This window comes from Dipodomys spectabilis, unplaced genomic scaffold, assembly GCF_019054845.1.
Source record: "Dipodomys spectabilis isolate Male_0828 unplaced genomic scaffold, ASM1905484v1 ptg000004l, whole genome shotgun sequence".
In the NCBI taxonomy this organism is placed as follows: domain Eukaryota; kingdom Metazoa; phylum Chordata; class Mammalia; order Rodentia; family Heteromyidae; genus Dipodomys; species Dipodomys spectabilis.
The window spans coordinates 6,763,410-6,776,114 of NW_024870681.1; the positions used below are offsets into that span (position 1 = coordinate 6,763,410).

Genomic DNA, 12,705 nt, shown 5'->3' on the forward strand with positions numbered 1-12,705 from the left:
AATACAATATTTTAATGCTTTTAATTGGAACCTATTTATCATTTACACATTGTTGTTGAGATCTGTATGCCAGACAATTTCTAGGTACTTGAGTAGTGAACCAAGCATCTAAAGTTCATATTTTGGTAGAAAATATGAACTTCGATTGGTACTAGAAATATGAGAAAACAAACACCGTTTATACTAACTACATAGCCACATACAGGTTCTTAGCAATGAATTCTCTGCCTTAATAAAGAGGAGAAAATACTGATATTTTTGTAGTTGCTGTAGCACCAATTGCTTTCATTAAATTTCATGGTTGGAAGAGGGAGGGGAACTGGCTACCTGAGAGATCCATTCATTTGTGGGTTTTGTTGTTGTTTATTGGTTTGTTTGTTTTTGTGCTGGTCCTGGGTACTGTCCCTGAGCTCTTTTCTGCTACCACTTTGAGCCAGAGCTCTACTTCCAGCTTTCTCTGAGTAGTTAATTGGAGATAAAAGTCTCACATACTTTCCTGCCTGGGCTGGCTTTGAACCATGAACCCCCAATCTCAGCCTCCTAAGTAGCTAGGATTAAAGGTGTGAGCCACCAGCGCCTGGTAGATCCAATCATTTGTAAATACAAATCTTCAGCTTATCACAGAGTAATACTGCTAGTCCTTCTACTTAATTATATTGAAGTAGTCATGTTGAACTGAAAGCCCTTTGTACAACTATTTAAAGATAATAAAAATAAAATTTTTAAATAAAAAGTAATTTAAAGAAATTGTTTCTTTTCCCAGCACTATCAATAAAAAGTTTCTTTCAATTAGGGTAAAAAGTCATTGAAACCTAGAACTGTCGCTCAATCCAGCCTCTTAACTAATGCTATGATTTCTTCCATCTCCTCCCTAAGCTTTGGTGTCATTCCAAGCACTCCTCTGGCCATCCATACCCCACTGATGCCAAACCAGAGCATTGATGTCTCCCTGCCTCTCAACACCTTGGGCCCAGTCATGAAGATGGAACCTCTGAATAATCTGCAGGTCAGAGTTTTACTTCACTTGAGTAGTACTGATTAACATTTTGCTGATTTTTACTTATATGTAAAACAGCCCCTCTGTTGTAGTACGTTTATTGTTGCTGAATGCCACATAAAGAAAAGAGGCTGACTTAGCTTGGTAGGTTTAAGAGCACGATGCCAACATTTGTTTGTCGTTGGTTCTGTCCTTTGGTTTATAGCCTCGTTGTTGCAGATGTCATGTAACAGGGAAAGGTCAGGTGGCAAGACAAGAATCCAAAAGCAGGATAGGGGAAGGTCTTTTTTTTTTTTTTTTAAATGAAAACATAATCTTTTGAGCAGAGTCCCAGAAGAACCTGTCATTAGGCTATTTTCCCACCTCAACCTCAGCACACTGAGGGCCCACTCTCGCAACAGGACAGACCTTTCCTCCTTAGTCCTCTCTTTCTTAGGTTAGTTTTCTCTGAATAGAGTTTGAAATCATTTGTGGAGAAGAGTTTATTTTCTTTTCATAAGAAAAACAGAAGCCATAAAGAATTACTCATTCTTTTAATCTCTAACATTTAGAAACTTTTTTTTTTTTTTGTAATGGGGCCCGAACTCTGGGCCTGGGCTCTGTCCCTCAGCTCTTCAGCTCAAGGCTAGTGCTCTACCACTTGAGACATAGCGCTACTTCTGGCTTTTTCTGCTTCTGTGGTACTGAGGAATCAAACCCAGGGCCTCATGCATGCAAGGCAAGCACTCTACCACTGAGCCACCTTCCCAGCCCCATTTAGAAACTTTTAAACTTATTTGCAAATTTTTTCCTGTAAGGGCTTCTATAGCAAAATTTGAATGTAATTTATTTAACAACAGATTTCAGAGGAAATTTATATATTTATCTTTGCATGTTGGACTGCAAGTAGCTGAGTTATTTGGATTTAAATGTCTCTGTTAGCACATAGCTGAGATAATTGTAGCATCTTAAGGAGCTAAGGACTTTAGCTGATTACGAGAGCCTCACAGCCTTGACAATTAGTATGCTTAGGTTGGAAAGTTTCTGTGTAAACCTTCTGGGTTCAAGCAACATGAATGTAGAGTAGTAGCCTCCTAAGCTAAAGTTGTAGCAGCTTTGATGGGATATTTGCACAGCTTTAAGTCCTACAGGTTGTAAGTTTCTTTTTTTTTTTTTTTGTCGGTCGTGGGGCTTGAACTCTGGACCTGGGCGCTGTCCCTCAGCTCTTCAGCTCAAGGCGAGTGCTCTACCACTTGAGCTACAGCGCCACTTCCAGTTTTCTGGTGGTTTATTGGAGATAGGAGTCTCATGGTCTTTCCTGCCCGGGCTGGCTTTGAACCGCGATCCTCAGATCTCAGCCTCCTGAGTAGCTAGGATTACAGGCGTGAGCCACCAGCACCCGGCAGGTTGTAAGTTTCTTAAGATGGCATCTTGCTCTGTAGCCCAGGCTAGCCTCCCAACTTGAGTCCTCCTGTCTCAAACCTCCTGAATAGCTGACAGCCATGTGCTATTGAGCCCCGCTGAGATTTGTGTCTTGAATGTTCACAAAAGCAAAGTAAACTTCATTAGAGCAATTTGAGATATGGAATTAGAAAAATATCTCTGACATCCAAGAAAGGAGTGATAAAATTTCCCTCTCAGAAGCCAGATACCTGTACCTCATGCCTGTAATCCTAGCTACTCAGGAGGCTGAAATGTGAGGATTGCCATTGCAAGCTAGCCTGGGCAGAAAAGTTTGTGAGACTCTTATCTTCAGTTAACCACAAAAAGCCAGAAGTGGGACTGTTGCTCAAGTAATAGAATTCTAGTCTTGAGCTCAGGATGGCACCCAGACCCAAAGTTTAGGCCCCAGGGCTGGTTTAAAAAAAAGAAAAGTTTCCCTCTCTGCAGAGTTCTTGGTGGACTCTTGTGAGAAGTCTAAGGCCCACTCATGCCATACACCAATATATAGTACAAGTTTATACTAGTTATACATTACTCTAATATTCTCCACATCAGTAAATTAAGGTAAAATTGGCCCAGGATGAATGAAACCTAGAGTACTTGGCAAAAGCAAATAGAGAACAGCTCTTCAGCTGTAGTTCCAAGGTTTAGAGCCATTAGGACCCCCAACTGAGAAGAAAATCTCTACCGAAAGTAAGTTCACAATTTAACAAAAAGAACAGGAAAGGAAAAATTGTGCTGTAAACAAAGTCCCCAGGGAAAAGGATTGGTGTCTCTCCTAGGAATTGAGATGATAGAGCTGTGTGAATGAGACTGAAAAAGGTTTAGGATGATGAGTGAAAAATATTGGTCTTCTACTTTCCTGTCAAGTTAGGTAAGATCCCCATCTCTTGACCTTTCACAAAGAGCAATGTAGATACTAGTTACTGATTGTGAGAAGACAGTAAATGAGCTTTAGAGGTAAGGTTAAACTGCCCTTAGTATTTCAATTCCAGTGTACCCACATGTTCGCCAGGTTACTACCTTGTTACCACAGTTGTTGCTTGCTTTTTTGCTTGCTTTTTTTTTTTTTTTTTTTGCAGAAGGAGTAACAGTTAGAGAGTAGACAAATGAGTCACAATATATCTTGGCTCAGAATAAAATAAAACAAGAATTACTATGCAGATAGATTTGGCTGTTACTATGATGAAAGTAATGTGTTAAAGTGCTTTTTCCAGCTCATGGTCCTAAAGTAACTAACCCAAATCTTCATCTAATCTCTTTTCTTGCAATTGTGCCTCCCATTGGCCCACAAAGCCTCAAGGCTAATATTTGAGGACAGTCAGCATGCATGCAAGAATACTTTTCTTCAGAAGCAGAAAAGAGAATTTGGGTCACAGAAAGCAGAGCAAATTCTTAGATCTTAAAAAGAAAGTAAAAAAAAAAAAAAAAGCCAGGCACCTGGTGGCTCACACCTATAATCCTAGCTACCCCTCACCCGCCCCTCACTCTGGTCCTGGGGCTTGAACTCTGGGCCTGAGCACTGTTGCTGGCTCCTTTTGCTCAAGGCTTATGCTCTACCACTTGAACCACAGCGTCACTTTTGACTCTTTTCTGTGATTAATTGGAGGTAAGAGCTTCACAGACTTTTCTGCCTGGGCTGGCTTTGAAGTGTGATCCTCAGATCTCAGCCTCCTGAGTAGCTAGGATTACAGGCCTGAGACAAGCTTAAATTGTAGAACACTAGCTTTGATCACAAAGAGGTTCAGGGACAGCACTCAGGTCATGAGTTCAAGCCTCAGGACCAACACCAAAAAAAAAATCCCTTTAAGTTTCTTCTTTCAAAATAACTGTATAGTCAAAGCCCATAGAACTCATAAACTTTATAGACCATGATAGACAATTTGCCCATGAAGGTTAGAATGTGTTTGTGACTTTAACTAAGCATCACTATCCTACAATATTGCAAAATTATGTAATCACAATAAAAAATTTGCAAAAAAAAAAGTTTCTTCTTTCAGCCATAATTATGGCTTTCTAATTAATTGGTATTTCCCAATAGAGAATATAAGCAAAACTTGGGGAAAAAAATTCCCCCTTAGAACAACTCTAATAATTAGCATCTGCTGGTAGAAATTGAAACTAATGGCTAGCTAAAGATGAGTAAGTTATGTTAAATTTCAGCTTCTATTTTGCAGTCGTATCCCTATGATCAAGAAGAAGCAAAACTTGGGGCGGGGTGGAGGGAGAAGATGGGAAGGGGAAACAAAGGAGGAGATAACAATGCTTTTTTTTCCCTTTTTTTGTGGGGGGTAAGTCCAGTCGTGGGCCTGAACTCAGGGCCTGGGTGCTGTCCCACAGCTCTTCAGCTCAAGGCTAGCGCTCTACCACTTGAGCCACAGCACTACTTCCGGCTTTTTTTTCCTGCTTATGTGGTGCTGAGGATTCGAACCCAGGGCCTCAGGCATGCAAGGCAAGCGCTCTACCACTGAGCCACTTTCCCAGCCCCGGCAACAATGTTTGATAAGAAATGTACTCATTATCTTGCCCATGTAATTGTAACCCCTCTGTACGGTATTTTCACAATAATCATAAAAAAAGCAGCAAAACTTAATTCCAATGCTTGAGACATGTACACACACACAGGCTCTGAATTCAATTCCTGGTACTGGAAGCAAAAAAACCCAAAAAAACGGGTTGGGAAGGTGGCTCAGTGGTAGAGCGCTTGATTTGTATGCTCGAGGCCCTGGGTTCAATTCCTCAGCACCACAAAGCAAAAAGCCGGAAGTGGCGCTGTGGCTTAAGTGGTAGAGCGCTAGCCTTGAGCTGAAGAGCTGAGGGACAGCGCCCAGGCTCAGAGTTCAGGCCCCACGACCGGACCCAAAAAAAAAAAAAAAAAACAAAAAACTAAGAAAATCTCTTAATTCCAACAAATTAGATCATGTAGATAGATCCAGCTAAAGCTAGGTCAAGATTAATTTAGTATTTAAATATATTTACATGTTTAGATTCTAGAGTTAAAGTTGGAAAGTTAGCACTTTTTTAGTACTCTGAGATCATAAAGCCAGGAAAGAAAAAATATTTGGGAACTGAGAAAGAGCAACTTTAAATGCCATGTGGATTTTCACTGTTTTAACTAAATCAGCCTTTAGAACAAATAAAGCAAGCACAGCTGTAAAAACTATAATGGATCATATTTTTTATTTATTTATTTTATTTTTTATTTATTTTTTTTGGGGGGGGGGGGGCTCCGGTCGTGGGGCCTGAACTCTGGGCCTGGGTACTGTCCCTCAGCTCTTCAGCTCAAGGCTAGCGCTCTACCACTTGAGCCACAGCACCACTTCTGGCTTTTTTCTTTTTGCTTATGTGGTGCTGAGGAATCGAACCCAGGGCTTCATGAATGCAAGGCAAACGCTCTACCACTGAGCCACCTTCCCAGCCCTCATATTTTTTAAACTAAACAGTAACATGCTCATTAAACTACTTAATGGCTTATCATCTGAAATACTACTTAAGGATTAACTATATACCATTCCTTCTTAAGATGTAAATAGATTATACCTTAGAGATAGAAATTAAATACCCAAAAGAGATTTTTTTTCCCCAATAGAGATTTTTAACTTAGAAGAATTTTTCTGCTATACCAACTGTAGGCTAGGGGTTTGGTTCAGGGTAGAATGCTAATTTGGCATTCATGAAGCTCCCCAGAAACCCCCTCATACACACATATAAGAACTCAAAGAATCCAGCTTGTCTTACACAAAGTTAAGCTTGTGCCCATTGTGAACCACTTTTGAGTTTATTTATATCATATAATTATATTCTTAAGGAAATTGATTCCCTCTATTTAAATAAACAAAAACCTGGCAAGTGACTGCTTCATCTAGTCAGTATTTACAAAGAGACAATGGAATTATAGCATACTGTGTGTGTATCCCAGGGTGATGCTCATGGTCTTTGCATAGATGCTGTAGAATCCCCACAGCTGCTCAGCTTCCCTGTTCACTGAGCTGTTGACTCATGAGAACATTGAGAGCCTCATTCTTCTAAGTTAATATTTACCAAGGTTATAACAGCTGCAGTTTAAAGAGTCAACTAGTTCTATAATTAAGAAAAACTCTGGACTCAGCCTTCTCTGTCCAACACGGGCCCAGTTTTTCCTTCCACAGAGCCTCTTTTGCCTTTTAGTTGGTTCTTTCAGTATTTACCCCTCTATCTGTAAATAACATGTTTTCATTGGTACTTCTGGGTTTTAGGAATTCTTCACTCTCCTTCTCACTGCCATTGTTTGCACTCCCTACTTTCCATTTTTCCAATATAGCCACCTTGGACTTTGTTTAAATCAGTGCTTAGTAATAACATGTACTCTTCAAAGCTGAGCCATATAGTAAGATACGATGTTTTTCCCCTAAAACTTTTTATAATTGGAATTAATACCTATCTGATTTTGTCTGAATTCTTAATGTAATTCAGACCCAGTTCTATCATTTTCAGATCCTTAAAACAGTCTGTCAGTTTTTCTTTCTTGACTATGTTAAACTATACCAGTCTGATTTTCTTAAATACCTGTAACATAGCTGTCATTCTGAGATCTCCCTTCATCACCATACTGAGAATTCATTCCCTTCATCTCAACCATGTTAGGTTTCTCATTTATTTAATTTTATTTTTCTTCTCTAGGTACACTTACATCCCTCCTTCCCTCCCTCTCTCCCATCCTTCCCTCCCTGCCTTCATTGGTGATACTAGGAATTGAAGTCAGTCTTGAGCTTGCTGGGCAAGCACTCTACCACTTGAGCCATACCTCCAGCTCCTTTTTGTCTTGGTTATTTTTGAGGTAGGGTCTCACTTTATACCCAAGCTGGGCTGCAGTCCTCCTACTTGTGCTTCCCCATGTTGCTGATGATTACAGGCACATGCAAACATCCCAGCCATTGAGTTGAGATGGAGTCTCCAATTTCTTTTTGCCTGGACTAGTCTCAAACCACAATCCTCCAATCTCTACCTCGTAAGTAGCTAGGATTATAGGCTTAAGCTTCAGGCCTGGCTTCACTCCTCTATTTTAATGAAACATATCTTCCAGTAAACTTCTTTCAAATAGGGAAGTAGGGAAAGTTTTTGAGATAGGACAGTTTTCAAGCTTTCACTTTTTTTTTTTTTTTTTTTTTTTTGTCGGTCGTGGGGCTTGAACTCTGGGCCTGGGCGCTGTCCCTCAGCTCTTCAGCTCAAGCCGAGCGCTCTACCACTTGAGCTACAGCGCCACTTCCGGTTTTCTGGTGGTTTATTGGAGATAGGAGTCTCACGGTCTCTCCTGCCCGGGCTGGCTTTGAACCGCGATCCTCAGATCTCAGCCTCCTGAGCAGCTAGGATTACAGGCATGAGCCACCAGCGCCCTGCTTAAGCTTTCACTTTTTAAATGTCTCCTTTATTCTATCTTCATGTTTGTTTGGTGTTGTATAAAATTTCAGGCTAGAAATTATTTTCTACTTATTTAAGTCATTCTGATTCTTCATCCTTTACTGTGTCTGTTCTATTCTTTTTTTTTTTTTTTTTTTTGGGTCCAGTCGTGGGGCTTGAACTCTGGGCCTGGGCTCTGTCCCTCAGCTCTTCAGCTCAAGACTAGCGCGCTACCACTTGAGCCACAGCGCCACTTCCGGCTTTTTTCTTTTTGCTTATGTGGTGCTGAGGAATCGAACCCAGGGCCTCAGGCATGCAAGGCAAGCGCTCTACCACTGAGCCACCTTCCCAGCCCTGTTCTATTCTTAATGTAAGTTTATACAATCTATACTCCTTTCCAAAGCTTGCTCTATGTTATTTTGAAGTAAATCCCGGCCACTTACATGACTTGGTCTGTACATACATCAGTGTATATTCTCAAAGCACACAAAACTCGTATCTTAAAAAAAAATTTTCTCAGAACTCCTTAATGTCAATTAGTCATTTAACATTCAAATTTCTAATTATTTTAATATGTGTTATTTTATTTGCTACTGTTTAATCAATAAAGTTCACCTGTTATGATACTGATGCATATATTATTAAGCTACATCCTCCTAGCTATACTGTGAAATATAATTACTAACTTCATGTGGCTTTATACATTTAAATGAATTAAAATTAAATCAAATATTTCATTTATCCTGTTCATTAGCCATATGTAAAATATACCTGTGGCTAGTAGTTGGTAAGCTGTAGAGGTAGAACATTTACATCACTGCAGAAAGTTCTGTTGGATAGTGCTTATTTGATGATACCTGTAGCATATTTCTTTTGACTTTTAGTAGTTTTATTTATTTTACTATAAGGATTTCCTTTTTTCCTGTGTTGTATCTCACAAAGTTTCTGGTTCCTGTAAGTTGATAGTTTTTCCCAAATTTGGAAAAGTTTTGTCATTCTTTTTCTTACTCTCATCTCTTCTCACCTTCTGGAAGTATAATCACATACATATTAGGACAACTTAAAATCATCCATCAGATCTCTGAAACTATTGTTCTGGGGATTATTTTGTTGTTTCATTTTTCTGTTCTTCACATTGGGTAGTTCCTACTGATCTGTCTTCAGATAAACTGACTATAGACAGCTAGGTAGGGAATGTAGCTCATTGAGGGGAACTTGCAAATGCAAGGCCCTTTGTCCAATTCTCAGCACCAGAAAAGACAACAACTTTCTGGTAAGTACATGAGCACATTTTTTTATTTCAGATATTGTGTTGGGTTCTAGGATTCCATTTGCTGAATTTCTCCCTTCTGTTCATTTCAGTGGTACAACTGAAAACCAACTTCCCTTTAGCCCCACCCTTCATGTATAAGCCATCCTTGGGCCTAGAAGGATGTTTACTGACTCTTAGGAAAAGTGACCTGTAGAAGAGTCTCCGAAGAACCCAGAAGTAACTTTGGGGATAAATGGCTTGAGAATTCAATGTGTTCTGGCGGGGCAATGCTATTTAACCCTGTAGAAGGGAAGACCAGAGGAGGGTCAGAGTATTGGCCCCCTGAACCCTCAGGCCCAGGACAGGCTCTCTACCTGCCCTTCACTAACAGCAGCTAGAACACTTATGTAAATATTTTCCATGTCTTTTTACTTGGGCTGGCTTGGTTCTTTTAAAAATTGTATTTGTGTCTCCTGTCTGGAATGTAAAGGCTTTCTGCCAGCCTTCTGGGATCTAAATTGGGAGAGAAAGCTGGGAAGTCTTAGCATTTAGTATGCAGAAGTTCACTTATTCCACTACCCCTCAACTTTTGTCTGGCATCCACTTCTTTCTGCCCTTGGATGGACAAGCCTGGACCACAAAAGCCCCCACCAAGCCTGGCAGGCTAGGGCAGGGGTAGGGAGGCCTGGCCCCTGCCCTGGGGGAGATAGCCTCCAGCCAAGGCCCAGATAAGCTGGCCAAGACCCTTGGGAGGGAGGCACAGAGCCAGGAACCTCCAGGACCAGTGCAGGGACTGAGGACTGAGTTGTCTCTGAGAAAGAGCAAGGGCATTCGCCCCCTCTAGCCAAGATGCCCTCGGGCTAGGCCCTTGGATGGGAGAGCTAGGAGATGGAGGACTGGGGAAGATGGGGAGGGAGTGGACCCAGCAGAAGGGAGGGGTAGTGGCTTTGGGAACTTGGCAGGTGGATGGGGGTATGGGCGTACCAGGGCTCCTGGCAGATCAATTTTTAATTTTACACAGAGGCTGGGGGGGGGGGGGGGGCGGGATTCAAGTAGTTCTTACTAGTACGGAATGGAGGTAGAGATCTAGGACTCTTCGTGACATCCTCCTTTTTTCTCTTCTTTTATTTTGAAGGGGTGGTGGCAGTTTTCTTTTAAGGGCCCCTTGTCTCTATTCCGTATATTTCCAAAGGTCCTAAACCTTTGAGAATTCTTTGGTGTTATTGCTAATTTATTTTCAGCTACAAAGATTTTGTTGCAGTTTCTATTTTCCCTTCGTATGCCTATAATCCTAGCTCCTCAGGAGGCTAAGTTCTGAGGATTGCAGTGTGAAGCCAGCCTGGGCAGGAAAGTCCATTAGATTAAAACAATCTCCAGTTAACCAGAAAAAGCTGGAATTTGAGGCGAGATGTATATCAAGTAGTAGAGTGCCAGCCTTGAGGAGTACAAAAGCTCAAGGACAACACTCAGATCCTGAGTTCAGTCCCAGGATTGGCACACACATATACCAAAAATCGTTTTCCCCCTAATTATGTAAGGATTTCTGCCATAGGAAATAAATGTGATGTTAAGTCTTCCTGAAGGACTGATTGTACTTTCTTAAAAATTATCCTCTGCCCCCCTCCTCTCCCTATCTCCCCTCCTCTTTCTCTCCCTCCCTTCCTCTTTCCCTTCTTTCTCTCCCTTTCTTCCTCCCTGCCTTTCTTCTTCCCTCCTTCCCTCCCTTCCCTTCCCTCATTTCCTTCCCCTTCCCCATTTTTTCCTTTCCCCTTCCCCTTTTTTTTTCCCCTTCCCCTTCCCTTTCCCCTCTCCCCTTCCCTGACTCACTTCCTCACTATAAAAGAACCTTGGAGGTGAATTTGGGTATAAATAACTAGGCCTGCTGGGTGCTTATGTCTCATTCCTGTAATGCTAACTACTCAGGAGGCTGAGATCTGAGAATCTCAATGTGAAGCCATCCAGGGCAGGAAAGTCTGTGAGACCTTTTTTTTTTTTTGGTCGGTCATGGGGCTTGAACTCCGGGCTTGGGTACTGTCCCTTTGCTCTCTTCCGCTCAAGATGAGCATTCTACCCTTTAAATCACAGCACCACTTCCGGTTTTCTAGTGGTTTACTGGAGATGGTTTTCTAGTGGTTTACTGGAGATAAGAGTCTCAAGTACTTTCCTGCCCAGGCTGGCTTTGAACCATGATCCTCAGATCTCTGCCTCCTTAGTAGCTAGGATTACAGGTGTGAACTGCTGACACCCAGCTTCTGTGAGAGTCTTATCTCTAATTCACCAACAAAATGCCAGAAGTGGAGAATAGGGTTCAATGGTAGAACACCAGCCTTGGGGCGGGACGGGTTGGGGGGGGGGGGGGTTGACTCTTTCAAACTACATAGTTTTTTTTATCTCTTTCCCACCTTTTAAAAAAATCTCTTTGCCACCTTTAAACTTCATAAACATGATTGAATAGAAGATAAATTTTACTTAGGGAAAAGAAGCTATCTCTTATGTTTTTTTTTTCTTGGAATGTCTCTTCTAAAACAAAGCCATTTTCATCTGTTCTGTTCATTAGCCTTTGGATGGTGAGGGCAGGAAGTACTAAAGATACTAGCTACAAAGGACATAATCTTCCAATTGTACTATTCTTGTTTTTTAAGATTTTTGTCAGCCAAAGGGGGATTTGCAAATGTACATCCCTGAGCAAATTCTGTCCCTTGTGACTCCTACATTTCAGCCTCAGCCTGGTGAGACAGTCAGTTGCAGATGGTGCCTGTCCCTGATATTTCATGTCTTGCGTATGTCCATTCACACTCAAAGCCCACAGCTGTAGCTATTGTACCAGAAAAACTGGTAACTGCTTCCAAACGGAAGACCTTTTCAGCAGCTTCCATCAAATGAAACAAACTGGCTTGGCATTTACGGACTTTTCTTGACTGTTGTGCAATCCAAACAAGTTTAGTGTTAAAGCCTGCTTTGGCCTTCCAAGATCCATAGTTGAGGACTACACACTCCGATGGTTTTTATGGAACTACAGTGCTGCTTGTATATATATTGAATCTTTGTGTGTGGAGGTTTTGTTTTGTTTTGTTTTGTTTTTTTGTCAGTTGTGAGGCTTGAACTGTGGGCCTGAGCACTGTCCCTCAGCTCTTCAGCTTAAGGCCAGCACTCTACCACTCGAGCCACAGTGCCACTTCCCTTTGTGTGGTTTTAGGAACTATGCAAAGATTCTGAGGTCATACAAATAGATCATAATCCAAGTAGTCCTAAAATATTTTAGAAATAATATGTAAGTAAATTGAATCTACATTATGGAAGATTAAAACATTTTACTCACCAAAGAAACTAGAAAATTACCTTTTGTGACTGCTGCTTCAATTTGATATATTCTTTCATGTCATCAGGATTATACCTATATCCTTTCATTTTTGTCTGAGAAATTTAATATTTTATGTATACTTAGTATCTGTAGTATCCTATGAATATTCCTTTTTTTTTTTTTTTTAACTTGTCTTTGTCTATACTTCTTTATTTTGATTTTTGTCGGTCATGGGGCTTGAACTCGGCCTGTGCACTGTCCCTCAGCTCTTTCAGCTCAAGGCTAGTGCTCTACCACTTTAGCCACAGTGCCAATTCAGTTTTTTGGTACTCAATTGGAGCTTAGAGTCTCATGGAC

At 41.1% G+C, this 12,705-nt stretch overlaps 1 protein-coding gene across 2 annotated transcripts in view; it reads left to right on the plus strand.

Moving 5' to 3' along the window:
* The window catches only part of Ap2b1 (adaptor related protein complex 2 subunit beta 1), a 120,179-nt gene that overhangs the window by 65,812 nt on the left and 41,662 nt on the right, over positions 1–12,705 (plus strand). For both annotated transcript variants that reach the window (XM_042693795.1, XM_042693803.1), the window contains one exon: positions 877–1,006. In XM_042693795.1, coding sequence (XP_042549729.1) covers positions 877–1,006 — 130 coding nt within the window. The remainder of the gene's footprint in view (positions 1–876; positions 1,007–12,705) is intronic.